The 26796-nt window shown below is 43.2% G+C and overlaps 1 protein-coding gene across 1 annotated transcript in view; it reads right to left on the bottom strand.

Moving 5' to 3' along the window:
* kdm2bb (lysine (K)-specific demethylase 2Bb) overlaps positions 1 to 26392 on the bottom strand; it is a 36647-nt gene extending 10255 nt beyond the window's left edge. Inside the window, exons 1-13 of the mRNA XM_083657252.1 lie at positions 26315 to 26392; positions 25632 to 25776; positions 25463 to 25541; positions 25247 to 25297; positions 23885 to 24059; positions 23635 to 23741; positions 22974 to 23067; positions 22043 to 22196; positions 21058 to 21173; positions 19319 to 19445; positions 17778 to 18178; positions 15967 to 16056; positions 2016 to 2246 (exon numbers count right to left, since the gene is read on the bottom strand). Of these exons, the coding sequence (XP_083513378.1) occupies positions 2016 to 2246; positions 15967 to 16056; positions 17778 to 18178; positions 19319 to 19445; positions 21058 to 21173; positions 22043 to 22196; positions 22974 to 23067; positions 23635 to 23741; positions 23885 to 24059; positions 25247 to 25297; positions 25463 to 25541; positions 25632 to 25776; positions 26315 to 26359 (1815 nt within the window). The 5' untranslated portion in view covers positions 26360 to 26392. The remainder of the gene's footprint in view (positions 1 to 2015; positions 2247 to 15966; positions 16057 to 17777; positions 18179 to 19318; positions 19446 to 21057; positions 21174 to 22042; positions 22197 to 22973; positions 23068 to 23634; positions 23742 to 23884; positions 24060 to 25246; positions 25298 to 25462; positions 25542 to 25631; positions 25777 to 26314) is intronic.
* Between the last annotated feature and the right edge of the window lie 404 nt (positions 26393 to 26796).

Below are 26796 nucleotides of genomic sequence, written 5' to 3'. Positions count from 1 at the left end.
GTACCCATGATGCAACATATGAATGCTGTCAGGCCGACGGTGTCCGAGGAAAATGAAACACACAGAGATACGTACATACTGTGTGCGTGTGCTGAGTTATGATGAACATGGTGCGAGATATTAAGACCAACGGACATCATTTACGTATATGGTATCTTCTCTTTGCTCATTTATGTGTAAAGATGTGTAAGATACTCAGTCGAACCTTTGCTTTTCTTTATCACCATTGTATTGAACCATTGTCAAATATAAGAGGGTAAAATGAGGAACTCAGGTTATAACTGAAATCCTGTATAGAAGTGAGCTGATCCTGTTTCCTCAGTCACTCCAGATAGCTCAGCTGACAACAACTGACCTGTGGACCAAAGCAATTTAAGGCCATGTTCAGACTAGGAGGCCAAATCTGATTTGTGAACTTTAGTAACCTATTAATGATTCTATCCAGATTTGTCTTATGAGTCTAGACGCTCCAAGTCTGATTTGTGTCACTTGTCCCAAACCACATATGGAGGTAGTTTCCAATCTGCTTCAAATGTACTTTTGACTGATGTGTCTACAGTGCGGACGTGCAAGATCCACCAAATCTGATTTGAACGTCACTCGCAACTCGTCATCAAATGCTTCTGCGCAGGAAAACCAAGTCACCAACGTACGTATTTACTGACGCCCACGTCGTTACCATAGCAACCCATGCAGATAGGCTGTTTAGGTCTGGACACACAGATCCGACTTGAGAATCAGATTTGTGGCAGTGCGGACACACTCCCAAATCAGATTTGGGAAACCAATCAAGATAATGATGATTAATGACTTTATCAGCAAATCGGAGTTGCCTGTAATGTGAACATGGCCTTAGAGAGAGAGTGGCGTCACCGGAGGACCAAAATGCGTGACTCATTAGCCAATGAACAGCCAGGAAGGGGTCTCGCGCTACTTTTGAATGCTGAAATAAAGCTGATAATGTACAATTTGATTCTAAAAAAAACAAAACCTTTCAAAGTACAACACAAACTGTCCATTTTGCTGCAAACTCGACAGTGCTGCTTAATCCAGGACCTTACTTCCTGGAACTCTCGAGAGTAAAAAAAATGGTCTGAATGGAGATGTCGCGACTCTTCTATATACACGGCTCTGCTGTGGACCAGAGTGGATCAATGAAATAAAAAGACAGACTCAAGTGTAACATGGCCTGGGTGTACTGAGGCAAAGCGTTGTATTCAAATGGGGTATTCAAAAAGTATTCAGAGTATTCAAAGAGTATGCAAATTATGCAGCATGATCCCTACTACTGAATACATTTACAGCACTGACATGAGTTCTCGCTCTCCTGTCAGGAGACAGCCTAGTCTGACATCACCGATGACCTCACAGGGGAAACTCTGACATCACCGATGACCTCACAGGGTGAACTCTGACATCATCGCCGATGTCGTCATCGCACGAACAGGCCTGATGGTGGGGCCTTTTGGAGCCCTTTCTACAAGTAGTGTAGGACTGTTTCAATAGTGAATGCAAGAGGTTTACATTTTAAACGCATTTTAATTGTGTTGATGACATTGTTTCAATAGTGTATATATGAAAGCATTTCATTACTTTTTCCAACAGTGCGTAGGTTTCATTACATTTGATTGTATAGGCATCTAGTATGCATGTGAGAGGTAAAATCTGTGTATGGTCAAGTTTGAAATTATCTCCTACATGGTACCTCATATGAAATAGTATTATGATCACATTTACAATCTATTCCAGTTCAGGGGCAGTGTGACATCACAGATTAAGACGCAGGGCAACTTCTTATTCTTTTTTTTTTGTAGCTGTGGGAGACGAGAGTGAGCATGAAATACTGAAATCAGTGGGATCTTTTTCCCCTCTTTCCTCGATTCAATTCTGTGACCAAATAGTAATTCTTATATTTAAAGGACAGATACAATCATTAAGCAATGCTTATTGCAATGTGAATAGTCAAAGAAAATGCCCAAAACACCGTGAGAAAATGATGAGTGGGGGGAACTTACTGCAATGCACTGCCTCATGATGCAGGACTGTTTCATACGGCCTGGCCCGCCAAACTTCTTCATGTCTTTGCAGAAGTGGCACTCTCCACACTCCGTACGCAGGCATGCCTCACACTTCCGACAGCGCGTCCTTCTCCTCCTGGCACCAGACGTTCCCCGGCTGGCTGACAGTTTGACTGCTGATGCGGGGGAAGCTGCCATCTTAGGTTTGGGCCGGTTGGGAGGCCGCGCCTAAAAGGACGAGGAGGGAAGACGAGAGTCAAGTATCTTATAAGATCTGCCTACAAATATTTTGACAGCTAGGACTCCAACTCCCAGATGAAGCAGTTTAGTAGTGACACTCAAATGTTTGCAGGCCTGGATTAGTGATTTTAAACATTTAAGTATCTTATACTTTGCCGTTTTAAGTGTCTTGGTTGAATATGGTGAGTCAGAAAAAGATTCTAGTCCAAGTGTCTCGCACCAGAAACTAAATGCTTAACATGAGTGTTGTTTAGCAAAATGTTCACATGTGAAAGGCCTCAATCTCTTTTTTATTTTATGATTTCTTTACTATTTTTTTAGCAACATGCTCTATGCCCAAACGTTAACCACTTACAAGTGTTATGTAATAAGTAATGACAAGAGTTCAAATATTCTGTAATATTCCATTGAATTAAATGGTGCAGGTTGGAGGTACATCCTATACAGTCAATAGTCCAAAACACAGACACATGCAAAAACAGATGCACGCCACAAATGCACACACACACACACACACACACACACACACACACACACACACACGCACACACACACACACGCGTACATGCATACATACCCACAAACGCCTATCTGATCAGAAAATGCTGTGCAGACAATGTGCACGGCTGCTAAAGCACAAGACACTGGAGCTGCACACTAAACAAACACACCCAGAATGTCCCTGAAGGGGTTTTCCATATTCAGCGGTTCACTTGCATGGAGGCTTCGAATTCAAAGACACAATAATGCCTCTGACAAGCACCTTTCACACAGAACGTGGATCACTAGGACATTATTGTCCTGTGCAACTGATTTATTAGAGGGGTGGTTTTCAAAGTGGGGGGCAGGGCCCCGTGGGGGGGGGCGGCCCGCCACAGGGCACTAGTGGGGGAACTAATGGAAATGTTTAAAAAATATAGCTTTATGGGGAAGGAAATTATTCAGTTATATTTGTTAATACTACAGTATAATAAACAAAGAATAGATTTTTTTTTTTTTTTTTTAATAATTATATTTAGTGTAGTGTTGTTAACAAATATAATTGAATCCTTTCCTTCCACATAAAAATCATAATTGGCCATGCCCATCTGTCTAATTGCCTGCCAGTCTTCATCACAGTCATTTCCCCCTGGTGTGGGTAATACAGTAGTCTGACTCTGCAACAATGGTTATAATGGAAAACAGAAAAGAAAATTGATTTGAGTTACAGATGTAATTATTAGGTTATTAGATTAATACAAGGAAATATTCTGAGGTTGTATGAATATGAAATAAAAATAGCATTAGCTAACAAATTGCATTAGCAAAGGCTAATGCTATTTGGGGGGGGCCTTGGGATGGAAAAGTTTGGAAACCCCTGTATTAGAATAATACACACACAAATATGCTGTATTTAATGGAACTGGGTAATGGAGAAAACGTGCTTATTGTTACTGTGCTTGCATGACATCATTGTGTTGCCCCTCCTCCCTCCAGTCTCCACATGCTCAGTCTTAAAACACAACCAGTGCCTCTTTTTATTATAACAAATTAGACTTGCAATTAGGAATCCAGTGAAATATGATATCGTCGAGCGATCGCCGCGTGGGGGGGAAAAAGCAGAACGAAGATGAGCTGACTTACAACACGGAATGCAAAAGAATACAGCTTAGGGAAATGAAGACGATGTGATTTCTATGGTAACATCGGCAGTGCAGATTTTCCTATCATCAGCATAGCAACAGCCGCATCCCCATTCCCTGGCAGAATAGTCTCTGACACAGACGGACTTGTAACCAATAAGAACTCTAAAGAGACTCCCAAACTGAAGGAGAATGCGGGGCTCGGTCCGAGGCACACTCCAACAACTGATTGGCTGTGGAGGAGAATGACAGAGGCGAGGAGATATCCAGTCAACAGACAAGATTAGAGTGAGATATTGGGGGGAGGGGGGGGGGGTTATTGGGGTATCCGTTGGGATTATAGACATGATGACGTCTGTGCCAGAAGTGCACTGAAACAAGAGCAGGAGCACTGAACTGCAACTAAAGCTTCATGATCTGTATCCAGTGTTGGGGGTAACTCATTACAAAATTAACATATTACATGTAATATATTACTTTTAGCAGTAACTCAGTAATATAACGTATTGCCAATAGGATTTCAGTAATATTATACCAGTTACTTTATCAAGTAACACAAGTTACAAATTGAGTTATTATAATTTTTTAAATCAAAGCACATAAATAATAATAAAGATACAATCATTTCCTAATCAAATTGTGTGTTTTTATGCAAATAACCACTACAGATGACAATAACAAAGGAAAAGGATAACATTTAGAGTTTTGGATTGTTTACACTGACATCAAGGCGGTTGACATTATTTTTCGGGATGGTTCCGGGGCGGTGATGTCATTCTGCTACTGCTGTTACTTTGGTGAAAGTAATGCAAAAGTAGTGTAATAATAAGTAATGAGTTACTCTACACAGACAGTAATATTGTAAAGTAACGTATTACTTTCAAATGAAAGTAACTAGTAATATGTAGCATATTACATATTGAAAGTAACTTGCCCAACACTGTCTGTATCCCAGCTTCTTCCTATAGTTCCAGTGGGTCCCAGACAAAAAGTCATTGTTATGCCTATCAGCCTACGGCCATTTAGCTAATATCAGATTATCTTGAATAACAGGCTTGAGTGCTTGACAGCATCGTGTATCTGGGTTAAATGCAGACGACGGATAACTCAAAGCAGTGTGCAGGAGGTCGAAGGAAAAGCAGCCTTAGATAGCTGTCCATATTGTCCCCTAAATCCCTCTCCCTCCCACCCACTGTCTGCTGCTGAGTAGCAAAAACAGACACCTCCCTGGGACTCCGTGACTCCGTGACAGGAGAGGTTAACGACAGCTTCGTGACACAAATGAACTGCCTCTTGTTACAGGCCCCGAGTGACCCATCAGTCACAATCACAGTCACACTGTCGCTGTGGCTCAGTGGTTATATAGCGCTGCTGCTGCCTCACAGCAAGAAGGTCCCGGGTTCGAACCCCCCCCGGGTCCGTCCCGGGTCCTTTCTGTGTGGAGTTTGCATGCGTGCGGGTTTCCTCCGGGCGCTCCGGTTTCCTCCCACCATCAAAGACATGTATGTTAGGGTTAAGACTCCTAACATAGCATCTAGGCTGTGGACCCCAGGGAGAATAGCGGCTGCAATCCTGTAGTTAATGGTGATCCTAATAAAACTTAAACTTAAGCAGTTGCTACCCGCCTCCATCTCAGCGAGCAAGAAGAGTTCGCTTTGGTAAAGAAATATTTTTTGAAAAATGTGCAAAGCATCTTGACATCAAAGTAATGTCACTGGTAGCAGCAGCCTGCAGCAGTGTGGTTAAAATAAGTGATGAAAATATGGTAGTGATTTATACTGTCATGTGTGTATACTGGGGATGTCACAATATCGTCCCACAATATATCGCGATATCAAAACGTGACAATATGTATCGTTGAGATGAAATCTCATATCGTGAGAAAAAGAAGCTGAACATGGTGGCACTGATCTGCATCCGATTGCATGCTCGCTCTCCTTTTCATTGCTGTGTTTGAACAGACGAGGGACGTTACAGACACGGAGGATGAAAATGGTGAAATTACTCAAATTAACGTGGAGGATGCCCCCTCAACTTACAAATCGATCGTAAAGAAATATCGTTAAAATATCGTATCGTATCGTTATCGTGAACCCGATATCGTGTATCGTATCGTGAACTGAGTGTATCGTGACACCCCTAGTGTATACACACGCCTCTCTGTACAGCACAGCTCTTCAATCGGGTCGGAAATAAAGACATGAGCACAAGTGACCGACGACTAATTCCTCGTCTCTTCAGAGCTCGTTCAGCTGGAGAACGCGAACAGGAGCAGACAGTACAAAGCCCTCGTGTTAAGAGTGGAGCCGTGGAAAGCTGTTTCTGTACTCAGATAAACATCAGCTACAGTTATAGGGACAGATAGCAGGGCAGACACAAAACCACTTACAAATCATTCACTTAAGCGCCCTATTTCGGGATGTGACTGTCACTTAAAAGTGACTAGTTTGCATCCCTGTTGAAACGACACTGACTCTACCAGCAGCGAGGCAGAGGAAGTTTGAAATCAGATAACTGGCTCCAATCATGAAGCCTTTCTATCCGTCTGAATGTCAACTACTATAGACCAAATCAGCGGGGATGTTTACATTTACTTCCGGGTACCCCTGAGGTCCACACATTATAATGGCGGTGGGCGGCACAAACTGACGTGTTGAAGACAAAAACAGACAAAGAAGACAAAAATGGTTCGTCCGTGTTGTGTTGTTGTTTAATATCATTCATAACAACACTTTCACTAACGTTAGTGGAGACCAGACTAGCTAATTTACCTGTTGGACCAGACCACCAGAGTAGACTTGAAGCTAAATTAAATTAACGTGGCGTCAGTAGCTCTGTCTGTAACGTTAACGAGTCTGCAAAAAAACAGCGAGTTTGACAGACAAACAAACGTTATTAGCTAGCTAACACTACATAAAACAAACACAGAAGAAAGGCTAGATACGTCGGACAGGCATGTTTACCAACCGTTTAACCATTTAAATTGAAAGTAGTCGGCCGAAAACAGCGAGAGGGTTTGACAGCATTTATTTGACAACACGCACATTTAAACCTGCCGCCTTCCCCAAGTGGTACCCGGAAGTAAATTTGTTTACATGGTGACGTCACGGTGATTTGGTCTATATCCATAACGTATTCACCTTATGTAGCCCCGCCCACTTGACCCATTTGTGCTACGACTTCCTGTTCGAAACGCCGGCTCAAACCAGCTGCTCAAACCACAGAGATACCGTCTCTCTGGGTCAAAGCTGTTTCACCTGCTGCTCAAACCAGAGATACCGTCTCTCTGGGTCAAAGCTGTTTCACCTGCTGCTCAAACCAGAGATACCGTCTCTCTGGGTCAAAGCTGTTTCACCTGCTGCTCAAACCAGAGATACCGTCTCTCTGGGTCAAAGCTGTTTCACCTGCTGCTCAAACCAGAGATACCGTCTCTCTGGGTCAAAGCTGTTTCACCTGCTGCTCAAACCAGAGATACCGTCTCTCTGGGTCAAAGCTGTTTCACCTGCTGCTCAAACCAGAGATACCGTCTCTCTGGGTCAAAGCTGTTTCACCTGCTGCTCAAACCAGAGATACCGTCTCTCTGGGTCAAAGCTGTTTCACCTGCTGCTCAAACCAGAGATACCGTCTCTCTGGGTCAAAGCTGTTTCACCTGCTGCTCAAACCACAGAGATACCATCTCTCTGGGTCAAAGCTGTTTCACCTGCTGCTCAAACCAGAGATACCGTCTCTCTGGGTCAAAGCTGTTTCACCTGCTGCTCAAACCAGAGATACCGTCTCTCTGGGTCAAAGCTGTTTCACCTGCTCAAACCACAGAGATACCATCTCTCTGGGTCAAAGCTGTTTCACCTGCTGCTCAAACCAGAGATACCGTCTCTCTGGGTCAAAGCTGTTTCACCTGCTGCTCAAACCAGAGATACCGTCTCTCTGGGTCAAAGCTGTTTCACCTGCTGCTCAAACCACAGAGATACCATCTCTCTGGGTCAAAGCTGTTTCACCTGCTGCTCAAACCAGAGATACCGTCTCTCTGGGTCAAAGCTGTTTCACCTGCTGCTCAAACCAGAGATACCGTCTCTCTGGGTCAAAGCTGTTTCACCTGCTCAAACCAGAGATACCGTCTCTCTGGGTCAAAGCTGTTTCACCTGCTCAAACCACAGAGATACCATCTCTCTGGGTCAAAGCTGTTTCACCTGCTGCTCAAACCAGAGATACCGTCTCTCTGGGTCAAAGCTGTTTCACCTGCTGCTCAAACCAGAGATACCGTCTCTCTGGGTCAAAGCTGTTTCACCTGCTGCTCAAACCAGAGATACCGTCTCTCTGGGTCAAAGCTGTTTCACCTGCTCAAACCAGAGATACCGTCTCTCTGGGTCAAAGCTGTTTCACCTGCTCAAACCACAGAGATACCGTCTCTCTGGGTCAAAGCTGTTTCACCTGCTGCTCAAACCAGAGATACCGTCTCTCTGGGTCAAAGCTGTTTCACCTGCTGCTCAAACCAGAGATACCGTCTCTCTGGGTCAAAGCTGTTTCACCTGCTCAAACCAGAGATACCGTCTCTCTGGGTCAAAGCTGTTTCACCTGCTGCTCAAACCAGAGATACCGTCTCTCTGGTTCAAAGCTGTTTCACCTGCTCAAACCAGAGATACCGTCTCTCTGGGTCAAAGCTAGTGATTTACTGGAAGCAGGATGTGCGGATAAGATCTGCCACAGGAAGTGTAAACACAATCAGTTCCGATTGTGTTGACACTTCCTGTTAGTCTCTCAACAAAAAACAGGGAACAGACAGAGATTGCCCACCTGCACCTTTTATAGATCGATCGATCGATAGATAGATAGATCGATAGATAGATAGATGATAGATAGATAGATAGATAGATGATAGATAGATAGAACCACTGAGCCACAGATACGATAGATAGATAGATAGATAGATAGATAGATAGATATAGATAGATGGATAGATAGATAGATAGATAGATAGATAGATAGATAGATAGATAGATAGATAGATAGATAGATAGATAGATAGATAGATAGATAGATAGCTAGATAGATAGATAGATAGATAGATAGATAGATAGATAGATAGATAGATAGATTATCTGAAAATGATTTGAGGAATCTTTTGCAGTAAATCAGTAAGAAATTGTCAAAATTCAGATCAGAGATTGCTTTCCTGATAAATATGGTGTCAATGTGATGCTACACTGGCACACTGTCGATTTAAAAATGAGCTCAGTTATCACAAATAATATATTTACAGGGCACAAGACCCTTTTACAAGCTTTGGCTGGCATGTAAATCAAAAGCTATCAGGAGGACTGTGGAGGAAAAGCAACAGTTGTTTTCAACACGTGCTGTGCCAGATCTGAGATGGTTAGCTTGATACCATTTAGCTACGATCAGATAAAAGCTCTGCTTCTGTCCTCAGCCACAGTGTGTGCAGACAGAGCATGAAGATGCTGACATGATGATGACACCTTCCACAGGTGGATTCAGATCGCTGTGTGAATTCACAAGCTACCCGCTGTGGTGCTACAGTAGCTAGAGGCTGCAACAGTGAGCCAAGATGTGCGTGTAAATATGCATGTATTGATGTACGTACTGTTTAGCTGCTTTGCACCAAGAGGCAGGTATACGATACTGACATCAAAACCTGGAAGTGATCAGCTGATGCAATGAAGCAAAGAAATCTTCCTAAAGTCTGATGTGACAAAAGTAACTCAACTATAATTTCGAGGATGCTATAGATACAGAACCTTCGTAGTTACTCAGTTTGCAGTAGACATCCTGCAAGCAATATAAATAAAATGTGCTGCAGATTAGGAATGTCACGATACTAGAATTTCCACTTCGATACCGATACCCAGGAAAATATCGATACACGATACCATTTTCGATACCACGCGGCGGGATGACAACACATCAAGAGGCATACAAAATAAACAAAGAAAGATGGACAGACAGACGCTTCTCCATCATCTAGGTCTGATACAACTAATTAAAAACTTTGACCTTACACAAACAGATTAGCCCTGCTCGAGTCATCAGCCTATCAGAATATTTTGAACTTGTTGAAGCAAAAGATACCCACCAATGACAGGGAGGGAGAAATCAGTGGTATGTTAGATTTTCCATTAAGAGAAAGCACTGCTGATATTGATACAGTTGCAAATGAGTATTGTATCCGTTTCAAATGTTTTATATTGCCTTTTATCGATACTATCGATACTTTTGACAACCATACTGCAGATAAACCTTGAGATGGCCATAGCTATTAGTGGCATGCTTGACATGTTTGAAGTAAGAGCAGGTGAATTTACATGAGCGGAAAAACATAGTGAAGAAAAACGTCTCGTCAAAAGACGAGAATAATTAGTATTCATTATTTTGTTAACACTTCTGTGGCCAGTGGACTGATGCGAGGGGGTGTGGCTCAGAGCGTGTAGAAGATGTGTTGTTTACTGTATGTGAGAGAAGGATGTAAGCTAACGAAACCAAACAGGTTTCTTGAAGCCGTATCTCACAGTGCACCATCATGCCAGCTACGTTGAACAATCCCTGTGAAATTAAGGTCCACAACGATGCTCTCTCACCAAGGAATTATTAGCCCGATAATCCCACAGTTTGATTGTTTTACTGTCAACAACACATATTTCAACGTGCTCAGACAAGCCCCGTACGGTACGTACGCACGGTTCATCTTCTGTCTTGTATCTGCTCGAATTCTCTCATTCTTCTGGTTCATCTGTAATAAACGTCTCCCTCTGGAACGAGCCAACAGCAGCTGCCCTGAGGTTCTGAGCTAGTATAAACAGAGCCTTCTCTCCTCTCTTGCTGGATTCACCTGCCAAAACACACACCCAAACAAACACGCACACACAGAACACACACACACACACCTATCTCTATAGATGTCGCAGGCTTAAAAAGGAGAAGATCAGAGCACAATCTGTGGATTTCTCCTCCAGGTGGCTCCATTTGCTAACTGCCCTGTGATGTGATGTTGCACGGTCCTCTCTGTCTGTCTGGCAGAAGCATTCCTCTGGTGGCCTCACACTCTGCCTGCCTGCCTGCCTGCCTGCCTGCCTGCCTGCAGGGGTTCTTCAGTGTGCTAACCTGCTCGGTGGTATCTGAGGAGTCGTAGTCGTCATCGTCAGCGCTCAGCGACATGGCCATGGCTGCTCTGTCTGTCACACGCCGTCCTCCGGCTCGCAGCAGCAAAGTGACATGGCTGCAGTCTCCTCCTCCTCCTCCTCCTCCTCCATATGGGCTTAACTGTGCAGCTGTCTAGCCTACCACAGCACCTCCCCGCCGTCGCTGCTGCTGCTGCTGCTCTCCACACAGCCACACAACACCGCCAGCAGATGGAGGAAGCACCGAGGAGCCTGGCTCAGTCAGTGCCTCATGACTATGGAGCGGGCTCCCCCTGTAAAAGAGGAGGAGCATCGGGGGGGGAACCAATGGGAGGCCACTGTACGTATGATAGGTTAGAATGATGTGCTGGGGGTGTCGGCCTCCCTCCAGTGTGGTTATTATACATGAGCAGTAGCACAGGGCAGGACAGCAGCAGGGTCAGTGCAGTGTTTAGTCCAATAGAGACAGATGGCATCTCATTACAAAAGACCAATACAAAGAGGCCCCGCAGCCAGCAGCTGGCCTTTAGGGGGGGGACGGGATGGGTGGGGGTGGTCAACCAATAGAAATATTTCCATATGCTAATATAAGGGGCTGTCCGTTTTTTTAGGTGGGGTGGGGTGAAATATGATATATCATTTAAAAAAAATCAACTGCCCTCCCTGAGATTTAGATTACCGGTATGCCCTCCCCCACCCAGTTCAGCCTGATTAGTTGGTTTCATATAGACTATTGTTTCAGTTGGTTTCAGCTTTTGTTGTTACTGTTAGTAACTACTGTAGGCTACTGTACCTGTCTGTCTGTCTGTCTGTCTGTCTGTCTGTCAGTCAGTCAGTCTGTCTGTCTGCCTGTCTGTCTGTCTGTCTGCCTGCCTGTCTGTCTGCCTGCCTACCTGCCTGTCTGTCTCTCCGTTTGTCTGTCTGTCTGTCTGTCTGTCTGTCTGTCTGCCTGTCTGTCTGCCTGTCTGTCTGTCTGTCTGTCTGTCTGTCTGTCTGTCTGTCTGTCTGTTTGTCTGTCTGTCTGTCTGTCAGTCAGTCAGTCTGTCTGTCTGCCTGTCTGTCTGTTTGTCTGTCTGTCTGTCTGTCTGTCTGTCTGCCTGTCTGTCTGTTTGTCTGAGCCCATTTATCTCCAATCTGGTCCAATCAATGAATCTGGTGCAAAAAAAACAAAGAAAACAGCCCATAGGGGGCACTACAACGATATTTTACATCAGTGATGTGAGATCATGTGACGTCACTCAAGCAAGTTCGCTGCTGAGTTCGGCCTGTCTGATTTTGGGGGCAGATCTCTCTCTGCTTTGTTCAGCTCAACAGTCATGGTCAACACAGACATACAGTACGTGAGGCCTTTGGACTGAGGGCCTGGTGGTATGACCGACCAGGAGGGCGGCGCTCTAAACAGCCAATCCCTGACAGCGCTGGTCAGCGGGTAGCGGAGCAAGGCTCAACTGGGAAAACACTGAGCAACATTAAGCATGATGTCATAGTCATCAATTGATGTCACACACCCACTGACGATGTGGATGACGCAACGTTTGGTCACAACCCAAAAAAAGTGCACCCATGGTGCATCGTCTCCAGAGTCTCTCCACCCTAGAAACTGAGGCATAGCAGCAGCGTGCTCGATTTCTAGTAATAATTTATCATTTGAGATTGTATTGTTTGCTTCATCTTCCAACTTCTGTTCAGCACTGTACCAGAGATTTTCATCCACCATTTATTTTCCCATAGACATTTCCTAAAATGCTTATACAAATTCAAGATTCAAGATTCAAGATTCAAGATTCAAGATTTTTATTGTCACTCCATGGTACAAGTATCACGTGTGAAATTCTTGTGCTGTGGACTCCGTTTACGACATAGTACAAATAGGCAACAAGCAATGAGCAATAGGCAATAAGAAATAGGCATCAATAAGCAAATAGTTTTACTTGGTCAAACCAAATGGTTCAGATATATTTAGAAACAGGAGAGATCACATAACATTTCACTCGGACCGAAACGTAAAAAACTGCAGATTTAAAGAACATATTTTGGTTTGAACCGTTTGGTTTGAACAAGTACAACTATTTTTATAAGCATTTTATAAAATGTCTATGGGAAAATAAATGGCGGATGAAAATCTCCGGTACAGTGCTGAAGCAGGAAGTAGGCGGTCACTTTGCCTCTCTATTGCTGTGTGATCGCTGCACTGCATACTACTACACAAAGACACATTTCTCGGTTGTAACGATTCCTCACTATGGCTATTCAAAAGACCTTGAGCCTTGAATCTAATCACAGTCATCCTGGCTCTTTGCCAGTGCCAGGATGTCATCATCAGTCAGTGATGACACAACGTTCCCGTTATCTACTCTCCCTCTCAGTCAAAGGCATCTGAACTTGCGTCAGGCAACAAGTGGGACATGAAATGCTGCAACAGACAGTGTGACTACAGACAGTATGTGATTACGGAGGAGCACCACGCTGACAACAACCCACAAAGTGTCTGGCAGGTTCTAAATGCAGGAGTCAGGAGAGGTGAGGAGAACAGCAGCAAGCACTTAAGCACTCGTATGGAGAGGCCACAGAGTACATTATGTCACATCTGTGGAGAGATCCTGTCGCTTAAGAACCAGCTTGCTGAGACACCTTCTTTTTGAATGCCCCACTGTACAAATAATTGTGGGTACAAGTTCCCGTTTAACGTGACTTATTGTTGCAGCTTGCCATTTCCTTTGTTATACTCTTTGGCTGCAGAGCCCGAATTATAAACCGGAAACTGGAGGACGCTATAAAAGTTATAAATATAGTCACATTATAAACAACTAACCAACGCTGGTGGTCCCGTATGGAAACAGTGTTACTCGAAATGGTTAAAAGTTCAATCAATTTGGTCATTTAGTGGCGTTTTACTGCCATGTAACATAGCTAGCTAGTAGCCGCTAACGTTAGCCACAGTAGGCTGCCCACTGCGCTCTTAAAAGGATATTTATCGATGAGATTTCTGCCAAGCTGGACCTGATTAGTGATTTGCTCCGTTCGCCCAGACGGGTGTCAAGCTGTCAGCGACAAGGCTGGGAGGATCACACCGGAAGAAAAACGCATAGGCATCATGGCCGCTAGAAATAAGGTGGATAGGACGAATCAGCGTGACGTCACTTGCCACCCAGAAATGCGGAACCCCGCGGCAGTAGTCAAAAAACTATACATGACGTCACGTCGCTTATATTTTGACATTCTGAGTGAGAGCAGAAGTAGCTCAAGAGATTGATGTATAATATATGCATGTCGTATTAAAGTTGTGTGAACTGTCGCAGTTTTTAAAATGTAAACAGACTTTGTTTTATGTATTTTCAAGCAAAAATAATTGTTACTTTATAGTGATGGTCAATTTGGGCATACCACAATAATAATAATAATAAAAAGAAATATATATATATTATAACTGCAACCTTGTATTACAGGATTTTCTCAACTGGTTTGGCGCATTTCTCCAAACTAAAGTTTATGTTCTCAAAACCGTTCGAGACCCAGTAGAGCACCCAGCTGTGATATATGACAGGAGTAAAAATAAATAAAAACTAAATCTTATTACAGTTTTTCACAATTGTTAAGACACAAAAAGCGAACATTCGGCACAATTTGCACAACCTTCACTTCATGTACCAATCGCTCGACCCAATTTGGCACGACTTCACACTCCCTTATCTGCATTAGACTCTGACTTTCCTTCTTTACACTCTGATGTCAATTACACATCAGCTTGTTGTCAAAACACTACACACAATGTTCAGCTGTTGCACACACTTCTCAAGTCAAATCTCAAAGCATCAACCTACAAATATTCAAATTTCTAAACATTCAGGTCTATTGAGCAATTTGCATTCAGGACTGCAGCATAAAAGTGCCTTGAGCCTCTGTTTTGTTTGGTGAACAATGGAGAACTTTGAAGAGAGAGACAACCAGAGAAGGTGAAATAAAACTTTTTTTGCTGCATATTTGTGTGCTGTTTTATGTTTGACTATGAAAGAAGTAGGCCTACACTGAGACATTTTACAAAAGGAGAAATGGCTCATTCTCCAGAGTCATTGTCATTCATATGGTGTGTTCCATTTCTATGATTGTGTTTTCAATGTTGCACTTCAGTGTGCAGCAAATGCTTAGTTGTGTGTACTCAATGAATGGTATGTGTGTGTCATTTGAAAATATGGCTGTGTACCAAATGAAAACACCAGTTCCATGTTGTGAACAGTGAAGAGATTTGATGGCAAAGAGTCATCTTGCAAAGGGAGTGTCAGGTTTAGCATTTTGTGTGTGTGTGTGTGTGTGTGTGTGTGTGTGTGTGTGTGTGTGTGTGTGTGTGTGTGTGAGGTTTTCAGTTTTCTGTGTGCAGTTTGGAGAAAGCCGTTATTGTTTTGAGAAACGTGTGTTAACAATCGTGGAAAAACTGTATTGACTTCATTAGGGCAATGCTGCAGACTCTCAAATACAAATTATGCAAATAGGTACGTCTACTGTACTGCTCGCGGGAAGGAGTGCAATGAGTGTTCAAGAGATAGAGAGGGAGAGAGAGAGAGAGAGAGAGAGAGATAAGGGAATTAGATTATGAGAGAACAGGAGGGACTGAATTTGAGACCAAGACAGAGACAATATTGGAGGGGGGGGAAGTTGAGAGCAAGCAAGACAGGCAATGAGAGGGATATTATAAACCATAAAAATCTGAACACAAAATAGGTGGGTTTTCTATCTGTCATGTCCGTGACGTACGGTAACACAAAACCACTACACATGACAATGCATGTATTACCATTACCAATTGATATATATATATAGTTATATATAATTAGCACATGTTTGTGCTAACTATATATGTTAGTTAGCATGTGTTTGAAGTTTGTGGTTGGTGCATATTATTAAGATATGAGTGAAAAACTGCAGGTAATAAGTTTCACGCTGCTGCTCAAATATTCTCACCTTGGTGGTCTTCTTGGGCGCCCAGCACGCCACAGGAACACCGCTGATCGCTAGCTTGGGGTCGTCGTCTGAATGTTCTTTTAAGACAAGCTGGTCAGAGAAGAAGGTCAGGAGAAAGGTCAGGAAAGGGGGAATAGAAACACTTCCTGCTTCAGCACTGTACCAGAGATTTTCTTCCGCAAATTTATTTTCCCATAAGACATTTGGTCAAATGCGTCTAAAAAGAGTTTTACTTGGTCAAACCAAACTGTAAGGAAGTTTGTGTGCTTGCCTTGTGTGAAGTGTGAAGTTTGCTGGATCTTAGGTAAGGGCTCACGGGCAGCGATCGATTAGAACCACAGAGATATGTCTTTCAGGCTAATTTATTTGGAATATCAGGCAGAAGCAGTTTTTATACACCGTTATAACCCCCTCACATTCGAGGTATGACATCGTTGGTGATGTCACAACGCCCGGGGAGGTATGACATCATCGATGACCTCATAAAGTCACGTCTGCCATCACAGTCAGCCTAGACCGTCTGACTCGCTGATGACCTCACAGGGGAAACTCTAAATATTTCTAAATATATCTGAACCGTTTGGTTTGAACAAGTACAACTCTTTTTATACGCATTTTACGAAATGTCTATGGGAAAATAAAGGGCGGATGAAAATCGCTGGTACAGTGCTGAAGCAGGAAGTGACGTTCCACTTTGGCTCTCTATAGACCTTACTCGATTGACGTCACTCACGTACTGGCACGCCCACCGCCGCCATATTGTCGACATAGCGCTTCAGCTCTCAAGTGACTATGTGGAGCAGCGTTTATAGGAAGCTAGCCGCTGTTAGCGTTACCTGTATCGTTCCAATCGTGTTCGGATGGTGACCTGCGTTAGGCATGGCTGTAGTAATGACAGCAATAAAGTCGCCGTGGTTTGTTTCTATCTCTACCGTCCTCAGACGTGAAGGGAGCGAGACTGGGGATACGTCAGCAGCACAGGAGAGGTGTGTGGATAGTTAGTTGAGACAGGTGAAACTTTCTGACAGCTCCTCACAGCAAAGTCTGTTCACCTCGTTCTTTTGTTTATTTATTACAGGCATTAACGGCAGCATACAAACAACAACTGTGTTTTTTTTTTATTGCTGTCATTACCATCGCTATTTTGTAATGGAACAGAAACGACAATAAGGCCGTTACTAGTTGTCAGCTGCAGCGCTGTGTGCGCACAGGACGGTATGTCAACAATATGGTGGTGTCCAATGTTAGCGAATAAGGTCTATAGCAGGGATACTCAACTTGCTTTGCCCGGGGGCCACTTTCATAAAATGATAGAAGGCCAGGGGCCAGTTAATAAACAAACAATATACATTTTTCTGTAGCGGATTGTAGGTTTTTGGGGTGCCAGCCGGAGTTTAGTCTGACAATGTTGTGCACACCGGATAGTTACCGTAGTTAGGTTAAGTACATACATAAGTGCCTGGGTAGCGAGCAGACGGCGGTATTTGACAATTTAGCAGCTAAATCATAGATTATTGAAAGATATTCCAGATTCCAGATTGAAATGCTATAACAGAAGTGATGTATTGGCCAGAATCACATGAACATTTGGACACTTATTCAGCGGGTATCTTGCATGTTGCGTTCAGGTGCACTGTAAAAAAAAAAAAAAAAAAGTTTTGCAATTCCATCGCGGGCCACACAGGGGGCGCCCGCGGGCCGCATGTGGCCCGCGGGCCGCCAGTTGAGTATCACTGGTCTATAGTGACACATTTGATGTGTGCACTTCTGCTTTTAACTGAAGGTGGTGGTTGGTGGTGGGGGGTTCTTACCTTCATGTCTTCCAGCAGGGCCTGCGGGTCCTCGATGCCCTCCGGAACACATCTCTTACTCTCGGGCAGCGCTTCCAGCTTGTCGACCAGTGCCTTCAGACCCTTCAGCTCAAACTCCGTCAAGTGAGTCCATTTGCTGTGGGACTCTGAGTCTGGAGAGTCAGAGTTTTTGGAGGCGAGCACACAGCTGTCCTCAGACTCAATGGATAACACGGCCTTGAAGTGTTGCGGGCTGTGAGGAGCGTCACCGGTTCTGCCCTTCCCGTTGTCAGGAGGGGAGCAGGGAGGAGCACCCTGCTCGCCCTGCTCATCCCGGACCTGCGTCTCGCAGGAGTCCTCATTCATGTCCGGGTTCCTCGAGTCGGAGGACGGGCTCTCCGTATTTGTCTTTGTCTCCAAGTCTGAAAGGAAGAGGCAGGGGGGGAAACGGGTGTATTAAAGACGGTGTAGGACACGTCCGTTTGGGTTCATCTCACATGCCAAGACATCTCGCTACATTGCATTTCTCCTTGTTTTAGTAGGATGGCATCGTGGAGAAAGATCTGACAAAAGATCTTAGAGTCAGAGTGAAGTAAAGAGGGGAGAACATTCTGGGAGGTGCTTCGACCTAACCTTGCTTGCAAGATGGATAACCTCGCGAGATCAAAAGAGATTATCTCGTTTAGTGAAATGTAATGTGGAGCTAAACCGTCCATCTGGCAGCGTCAGGTTAGCTTCGACCCAATCCATAAGAATAATCCAGCATGGCACTGAAACAGCATGTGTGCCATGGGAGTCATGGCACTGAAACAGCGTGCATGCCATGTTTATTCTCTGTTGCTCTAATGTTGTGTCTTAATTGTAGAGTCGATGCTTCCTGCTACTATGTCCTTTTCCCTGTTTTGTAATCTCCATTTTGTAAAGCACTTTAGTACAGTGGCTCTCAAACTTTTTCACGTCGTCAACGAACCCCTAAACTGACACAAATTAGACCACAGACCTAGCCTGGTAACCAGCCTCATCAAATAGTGCTGACAACAAGTCATATGGTGCTGGATACCAGGCTCCCACGGACCCCCATTTGATCTACGATTTTGTCCCAAGGTCCCCCATCTGATCAGATTTTAGCTTTTGAGGAGCTAATTGCAGCAGCAGTAAGGCTATAACAGTATCCATTAGGGGTGCACCGATCACCGATTGCCTATCGCCTATAGGAAATATCTGCCCAACCGATCATCGACCGATCACCGATTACCGATCACCGATATATAAACTCCTCAAAAAAAGTTTGGAAACGTTATTTCGGTCGATTATTTCTCCCCTTTAATAATACCAATTGGCATTGTATTTTATATCGTTGGAAAGCCTGATTAGTGATAGGGCTTTTTTTTATTAAATTTTTTGTTTTTTGTTTTTTAGATAAAAAAATATCGGCATTCAGCCGAAATATTCGCAATCAGCCGATCGCATATTTGAGGTCAAAATCGGCCCGATACAGATTGCTTGCCAATCGATCGGTGCACCCCTAGTATCCATGGACTCACATCGTACTGATCACTCACCTGTAAGCACAGGCTCTCTGCGAAGCTCCTGAGACAGGTAGGAGCGTTTGGTCAGGCAGTGGACATATCTCTCCAGGACATACCAGCACATCTCATGGTAGAAGGGATAACGGAACTTGGAATGAACCTTGAAAACAGTCACAAAATGGTAGTCTCACATTGCTATACCTGAAAGTTCTGCAAGGCTTTTTCCGCCAGACATTCAATATAACTTTGTAAGACACAACGTGTGTTCACACACAGCTACAGTGGCGAAATGTGATTATTATTCCTTCAAAACGTTATAGCGTTAAAACAAACGTCTATAAAACTGCTACTCAAAAGAACAACCACTGATCATAGTCATTCAGAACTACAGTATAAATCTCAAAACGTAGCTTATTTTCCGAAATACTCAAAAGGATTGTAGCCAGACAGTGACATCAATGACCTGTCCAATAATACATTATAATCATTTCACTGCACTCATAAAAGTGGTTAATAATCTCCTGCCTGGTGTTGATTAATTTAAATCAACTTCAGTGCTATTACTACTCAACATGAGCTCAGCTTTTAAAATAGGTGGCCATAAGATCACTCTTATAGATTGTCTTTAAAACGACATTAATATTTGTGAATCAGAACTTTCTGGTCTTATCTTTAAAAGAAAATGTGTTATTATTGCAATCGCGTTCTGGGCGTTCTGAGACTGTAACTATACCTAGAACTATAGTATGCTTGGCTTAACTATTCTCTTCTAAGAAATAGAACCTAGGCCTATAATTAGCTCACTGACATTATTTCACATAGAGCGGACCAACACTTTTCTGTGTGTGGTGGTGATCTTGTTTTCTGAAGTTCCATTTTTTAAGTGTGTAAAAATAGCCCATTCTCCAGGGCTGAGGCCCAGAGAGCCATTAGAACGGTCTGTTTCTCTCTCCCATGCCTCCAAAAGAAACTAAAATAGTGCCACCATGGGTGAGATATCTCCTATCTAGCTTCTAACTTTCCATATAACCATAAATAATTCAAAGACCTGTTATTCACAAATTAAATCAAATTGAAAATTGTAATTTTCTCATTCAACATTGATACGTGAGTTTAAGCCTCCTCCTCCACCGAGTCTCTCTTTCTCCTGTCTCTCAGAGGGGAGATGTTCACCTTCCCCTGGTTCTCCCAGAGCTAAATCCATCTCAGGTGGAGTAGAGTAGTGTATTGCAGTCAGTGTTGGGCAAGTTACTTTCAAAATGTAATATACTACATATTACTAGTTACTTTCATTTGAAAGTAATAAGTTACTTTACAATATTACGGTCTGTGTAGAGTAACTCGTTAATTATTACACTACTTTTGCATTACTTTTAGCAAAACAACAGCAGCAGCAGAATGACATCGCTGCCCCGGAACCATCCTGAAAAATAATTTAAACTGCCTTGAAGTGAGTATAAACAATCCAAAATTCTAAATGTTATTCTTTTCCTTTGTTATTGTCATCTATAGTGGTTATTTGGATAAAAACACACCGTTTGATTAGGAAATGATTGTATCTTTTTCTAAATATATGCTTTGATTAAAAAAACTGTAACTCAATTTGTAACTTACTTGTTACTTGACAAAGTAACTGGTATAATATTACTGAAATCCTATAAGTAATCAGTTATATTACTGAGTTACTGCTAAAAGTAATATATTACATGTAATATGTTACTTTTGTAATGAGTTACCCCCAACACTGATTGCAGTGCAGCCAGACTACCTACCTTAGTCCTGTTCTCTATCTCATAGATGGTGAGCTGCATGGGAATGTTAAAGCTGTGCAGAATGTTGCCTCCAAACACCAGCGTATCCACGGGAGTGTAGACAGCATGGATCCAGCCTGAATCGCATGAGAACAAAAGCAAAGGAACATATATAGAGGCGAGAGATCTGGGACATCTACCCCAACACAGCCCTGACCCCATCCCGTGTGACACCTCTCACCTACCCAACCAGCCCACCAACAACTCCATCCCTCTCCCCCCTCAGACCCCCCCCCCACCAGCTCCAGTCCACCTCTTCCCATCTCCCCCCACCTGCCGACCCACCCCCCCCCCCCCTCCGACACCTCTCTGCATCCAGGAGAGAGATGTAAACAGGGATCTTCAAAAGGCAGAAATCGCAGAAACCCACCGGACCTGACTCTGTCTCACATAGGGGAGGGAATCTCTTTATGTTTTAGATTTTAAAACATAACCATTCCATCAATTTGTCTGAACTGGGGGGAAAAAAGCAGTTGGAGATATTCACACAGAATTGAACGTTTTTGGGGACAATCAGTGATTTATAATAATTGCGGAGATCGTCTGCAATATTGGTAATTCTATGATTCTATTGAAAAAGAATAGATCGGAGCCGCAGCTCATAAAAAAAATGAAGGAATGAAAGTGAAATGTTCATTCTTTGGGATTGTGAACTTAGTTCAAAATTCAGAATTGTGAACTATGAACGTGAACTACGGTAGTTCATTTTAAGCTGTGTGAACTGTGAACTGAAATTTGAGCTAGTTCTTATTGTGAACTTGCACGACACTGAGTGGGCAGCAGTCCTGGTCCGGCTTAACTAGGCTTGCCTAGCCTTGTTTTCAGTGTAGTCATGTACATGCAGACAAAATCACTCAGATAGCCGAACAAGGTCAAGGTTAGCATTACCGCTACATTACTACAGCATCAATCCGTTCATCCAGTTGAACTAATGACGTGGACTCACCAGAGGGGATGAAGAAGGTGTATCCCTGCTTCAGCTCCACTCTCTGGCATCCGTCCGCTCGGTCTCCCAGGAAGATATCGCTCTGCTTGCCTGACAGAACCCAGTCCTCATACAGAGCCAGGTTATGGGGGGTTGGAGGTACCAGCCAGAACACCTGGAGAGAGAGGTGGGGATTCTCGTTTGGAGGTCATCTAGTCTTATCCGTCTATATCCACACTCTTTTTTTTCTTTTTTTATATCCACTCTAAACTGTTAATAACACTCAAGGTTGTTGGAAATACTGCCCGGCCATTGGATGAGTTCATCCAATCTATCACTTAATGTTCCTCCTGTTATCTTTCTGTCTATTTCTGGACTGACTGCGGTAGGTAGGTCTGTATAATATGATCGCCCTACTGTGCACAAGTATACAGAATAGCACAATTCTCCAACTTGCCATTACACCCAAAGGATTATTCCTATCGCTAAATGTTTTAGTTAAATTGATTTGGTGACCCCCGCGACCACACGCCTAGGATTTGGAATCAAGTCTCTACCTCTGTGAGTTTGATCGTTATGGCATTAAAAAAAATCCTTGACCCAAGCAAGGCCTATCTCTCCACCAAATGTCATGGAAATTAATCCATACGTTTTTGAAATATCCCAATGACAGACTAACAAGGGAGAAGATATAAACTCCTTGGTGGAGTAAGAAACCCAAGAGATCTGCCGATGCTGCCTTAGCAATGGCTCGAAGCATCAGCAGACACAAATACCCTCAGTGTACAGAAACCTGATATTGACAACACTTGAGGGAAGGAAGCAAAGTCCTTACTAAAGATGACAAGTATTACATTTCCATATTCCATTAATTGAATAAAAATAAATACTCATGAATGATGGTTGCAACACAAAATATCAAATATGTTATGAGATAAGATAATGAATTTACTTTCTGTCCCTTGAAGAGGTGATACCAAACCGAAGTTCCCCCAAAATCGATGTGGAAGTCTGTGTAGCAGCCCTTCACACTCATCAAACAGTACCTACAGAAAAATAAATGAAATACATTCATAAAAAAAGACATGGCAGTTAGATACATCAAAACAAAATATGCCGAGATAGATGAGCAGAAGTTTTTAATCGAAATTGAATTAGAAATGCAAACGATAAAAATCATAATCAAAAATCAAAAGGTCAAGATGCATGTATAATTGTCTCAGAATGGGATGGAGTTTGAATACAATTGGTTCTGACTTCTCAGCTACCAGGTATAAAGGTATGTCTGAATTCTGCCAGCTGATCGGACAAGAGGGGTCCATGCAGTCAGAATAGAGCTGTTATGAAACCAGCCTGCTGCCTAGCAACCATCAAGAGCCCTTATAGGAAGTGGCAGACAGCAGCAGAATGCAGCGCTCTGGATGGATGAGCCACTCAGAAGGGGAGGAGGAGACATTATCTTTACTGGCAATGACGCAGAAATTCTCAGAACCCGGTTTTCATTTTTCATTAGTATTATTTTTTACTCCCATAGTCTAACACGAAGCTCTAAGAGAACATTCTTATTCAGGGAACGGAATGGAAAAACGTAACATCTTCCAAAAGAGTCAGACCTCTGCACTTTAGGATACTTCATCTCTGAGATGACATTGGTGGCTTCTGTCTGGCTGCGTTTCAGAGCGGTCGGCCACATGTTGTCCACCCAGTCGACCAGATCCACCTGTGAGAACGTTCAAAAACGGCACCTTCAGCTATGCAACACAGCGCTGTTAAGTCATGTGCACTTTGTATGTGGCGGCAGATTTACGACCTCAACATAAGCCTACAATAACATCATACAGAGAGGGCGTAGTGTTGCGTTACCACAGTGGGCCGTTTGATGAGGTTCTCCAGCTTAGTGTGGCTGAACTCTAAGCTGATGACGTTGAAGAGTTTGTCCCGCTCTTCCTCTGGAGTCTCGTAATAGCGGACAAACTGAGCCATGGTCATCTCAGAGCCTTTCTGAGTGCACACATCCATAACGTCCACAGATCGACGACTGCCTGCAAGAAAAAAACACACAACACAAATTGAAGTCAACATATTAGCACTTCTACTTTCTTTAGAATATAATCTGTTTGTTCGGTTCAAATATACATACTACTGCATGCGCTGGGACGCGTCATCAGTGATGTTAACTGGGGTCGTGGGGTGTTTCGGGTCTGTCAACATCATACACCCTCGCCCAGTAGACCCAGCCGAGGCCAATTACGACCCCGACCCGCGTCCCAGAAGCAGCCGCTCACGGATCAGCCTTCCTACTCTGTCTGCAACGCTGCCCGCGGAAGGGTTGATCATGCCCAATCCGCTGCAATAGAGTTTAGTGCTACACCGCAGTATTGAGAGACCTTCGGTGCATGGAGGTCTAAGGCCCTGTGGGGTGATTCCAGGCCGGGCACCTCCTTCGTCTCACCAGAACCTCCCGCGGAAAAAGGCAATCCTACCATGCCGTACCATGGGCAGGGAGGATGCCTCAAGGAGGCCTGTGCGCTGCACGTCATGCACCTGCGCCGAGCACCTCACTCTAGCCTGAAGGACCACAGGCCGCGCCGATGTTTACGCAGTAAACATAAATTAGCAGCATAAAATAATCTAGTATGTATTGGACATATACATGTATACCGGTATGTACATACATACATACATACCGTACATACATACATACATACATACACACACACACACACACACACACACACACACACACACCCACACACACCCACACACACACACACACACACACACACACACACACACACACACACACACACACACACACACACACACACAATAAAGACTACAAAAATTAACATCACAAACAATTGCAGATTGCAATATTTATAATATGCATGTTATTCACTACATTCACCACTAGATGGGGTAACAACATTCCATTCTTGTTTAGACATCACTTCCTTCATAGTTCACTTGACACAAGTGATCAGATGCATTTGGGGATGAGCTGATAATGGTACTTTCTAAGTTGCAGGCTTTCCATATTTATAGGTGATATAATATACATGTAAAATAAATAAATACGTAAATAGATAGATAGATAGATAGATAGATAGATAGATAGATAGATAGATAGATAGATAGATAGATAGATAGATAGATAGATAGATAGATAGATAGAGATAGAGAGATAACTGTGTGCCTATGTGTGTGCATGTGTCTGCCAAGTACTTACCAACTAAGCCTTTAATTTCACTGACAGTAAATTCTGGATCAGGCATTCTATATTGAAGGGAGAGAGATGGATGATACACTCCAAACATGGATCTATAAAGTGAAGTAAACTAGCCTAACCTAAACATTGCCATCAACAACTGTTAAATTAATTAATTAATGCATGAATTAATAAATTAATCAATTCATTAATTCATTGTCTCTGAGTCTTACCTGATCCCAAGGCCATCTTTCTGTTTGAAAATGAGTGGGACCCTGAGAGCCTCTCTCTGGACATATTCATAGGTGAACTCTGTAAGGCAGTGCGTGTGTTTCAGTCAGAAGCATGTATTTCTTGTGGTTATGATCTGACTCAAGATGGAAATGTATTGAGTATTATTACCTTTACCCTCCATCATGTGGACAAAGTTTGCATTATAACCATTACTGGCAAGTTTTTCCTCCACACTGAAGCCTCTAATGTTAACAATCTCTTCAACGTCGGACAGATCCTCGTTTTCGTCGTACATTCTCCGGCAGATGGAGCGCTAAACGTGGAAAACAAGGAAATGTGAACAAGACATGACAACAAAAACATTGAAACACGCGTGGAAAGCAAAGATTCCTGGCCTCTTTCTGCCTGTGTGACTGGTGTAAAAATGCTATCGCTGACGCATATGATTAAATAAAGAACCCAACTTTGACTCTGGTCCATATAGGTTCTGTTCGTTTAGATGCGTAATAACGTAGCCAAACAATGATTTGGCTGGTTACGTGAGGTGCATTATAGCGTAATTATTACAAATTGTTGTATATGATCATTGCCCTGTGATTATCGAAATGTTGATTTATCTACCAATTCTTCCGCTGAACAAGTAGGCTACAAAATATATCATAAGTTGCAAAGTCTAAAATGTGATGTGTTTTTCCCCACATGACCACTGCATTCAAGAGCAATGCTAACCTGACACATTGTATAGTTGCACAAGGCATTAGCTTGGCTAAGTAATTAGCTAGCTGCCACTCTCGCTTCACAAGCTAGGTAACAACAGCAGATAACGTTAGATGCTACATGCAGCTACACACCAGCCTGCGTCCAGATTCAGCACACGTTTCCGCGGTCCCAGCCATCGTCTGCTACGGATGTTTCCAGTCACTCACTTTCGGATCAACATCGTAACGTTATTTAATTAAGAGAAATACTTGACAAGCTTTCTGGTTCAAAACAAGGGAACCATGTTTTTGTTGTATTACGTCATCGCTACCGAGAGAGAACCAAAACATTGTTGGACAACGTCATCGCATGTCATGTCACAACGTTTACTCAATTACAACTGATGGAGTAAAGGTAAATTAATCACGTTGTAGCCATAACGAAGATTCGTGATAATTAATGCATTAGCCTACCGATCAGTCTACATACGTCAAAGAGCGTGTGGTGCAGGTTAAAAAAAGAAAACTGATAGATGGGTGCATTATAAAAATAAAAAAAATCGTCCCATTCATTCGCATTGTAATTGCAGTTCTGAGAGCTGCTCGTGACCTGGATCAAGTGGACTGGAGTAGCC

The sequence above is a fragment of the Poromitra crassiceps genome (assembly GCF_964638095.1).
Source record: "Poromitra crassiceps genome assembly, chromosome: 21".
NCBI classification, from domain to species: domain Eukaryota; kingdom Metazoa; phylum Chordata; class Actinopteri; order Beryciformes; family Melamphaidae; genus Poromitra; species Poromitra crassiceps.
The sequence above is the reverse complement of the archived record's forward strand: the minus strand, read 5'-3'. Positions and strand labels throughout refer to the sequence as shown.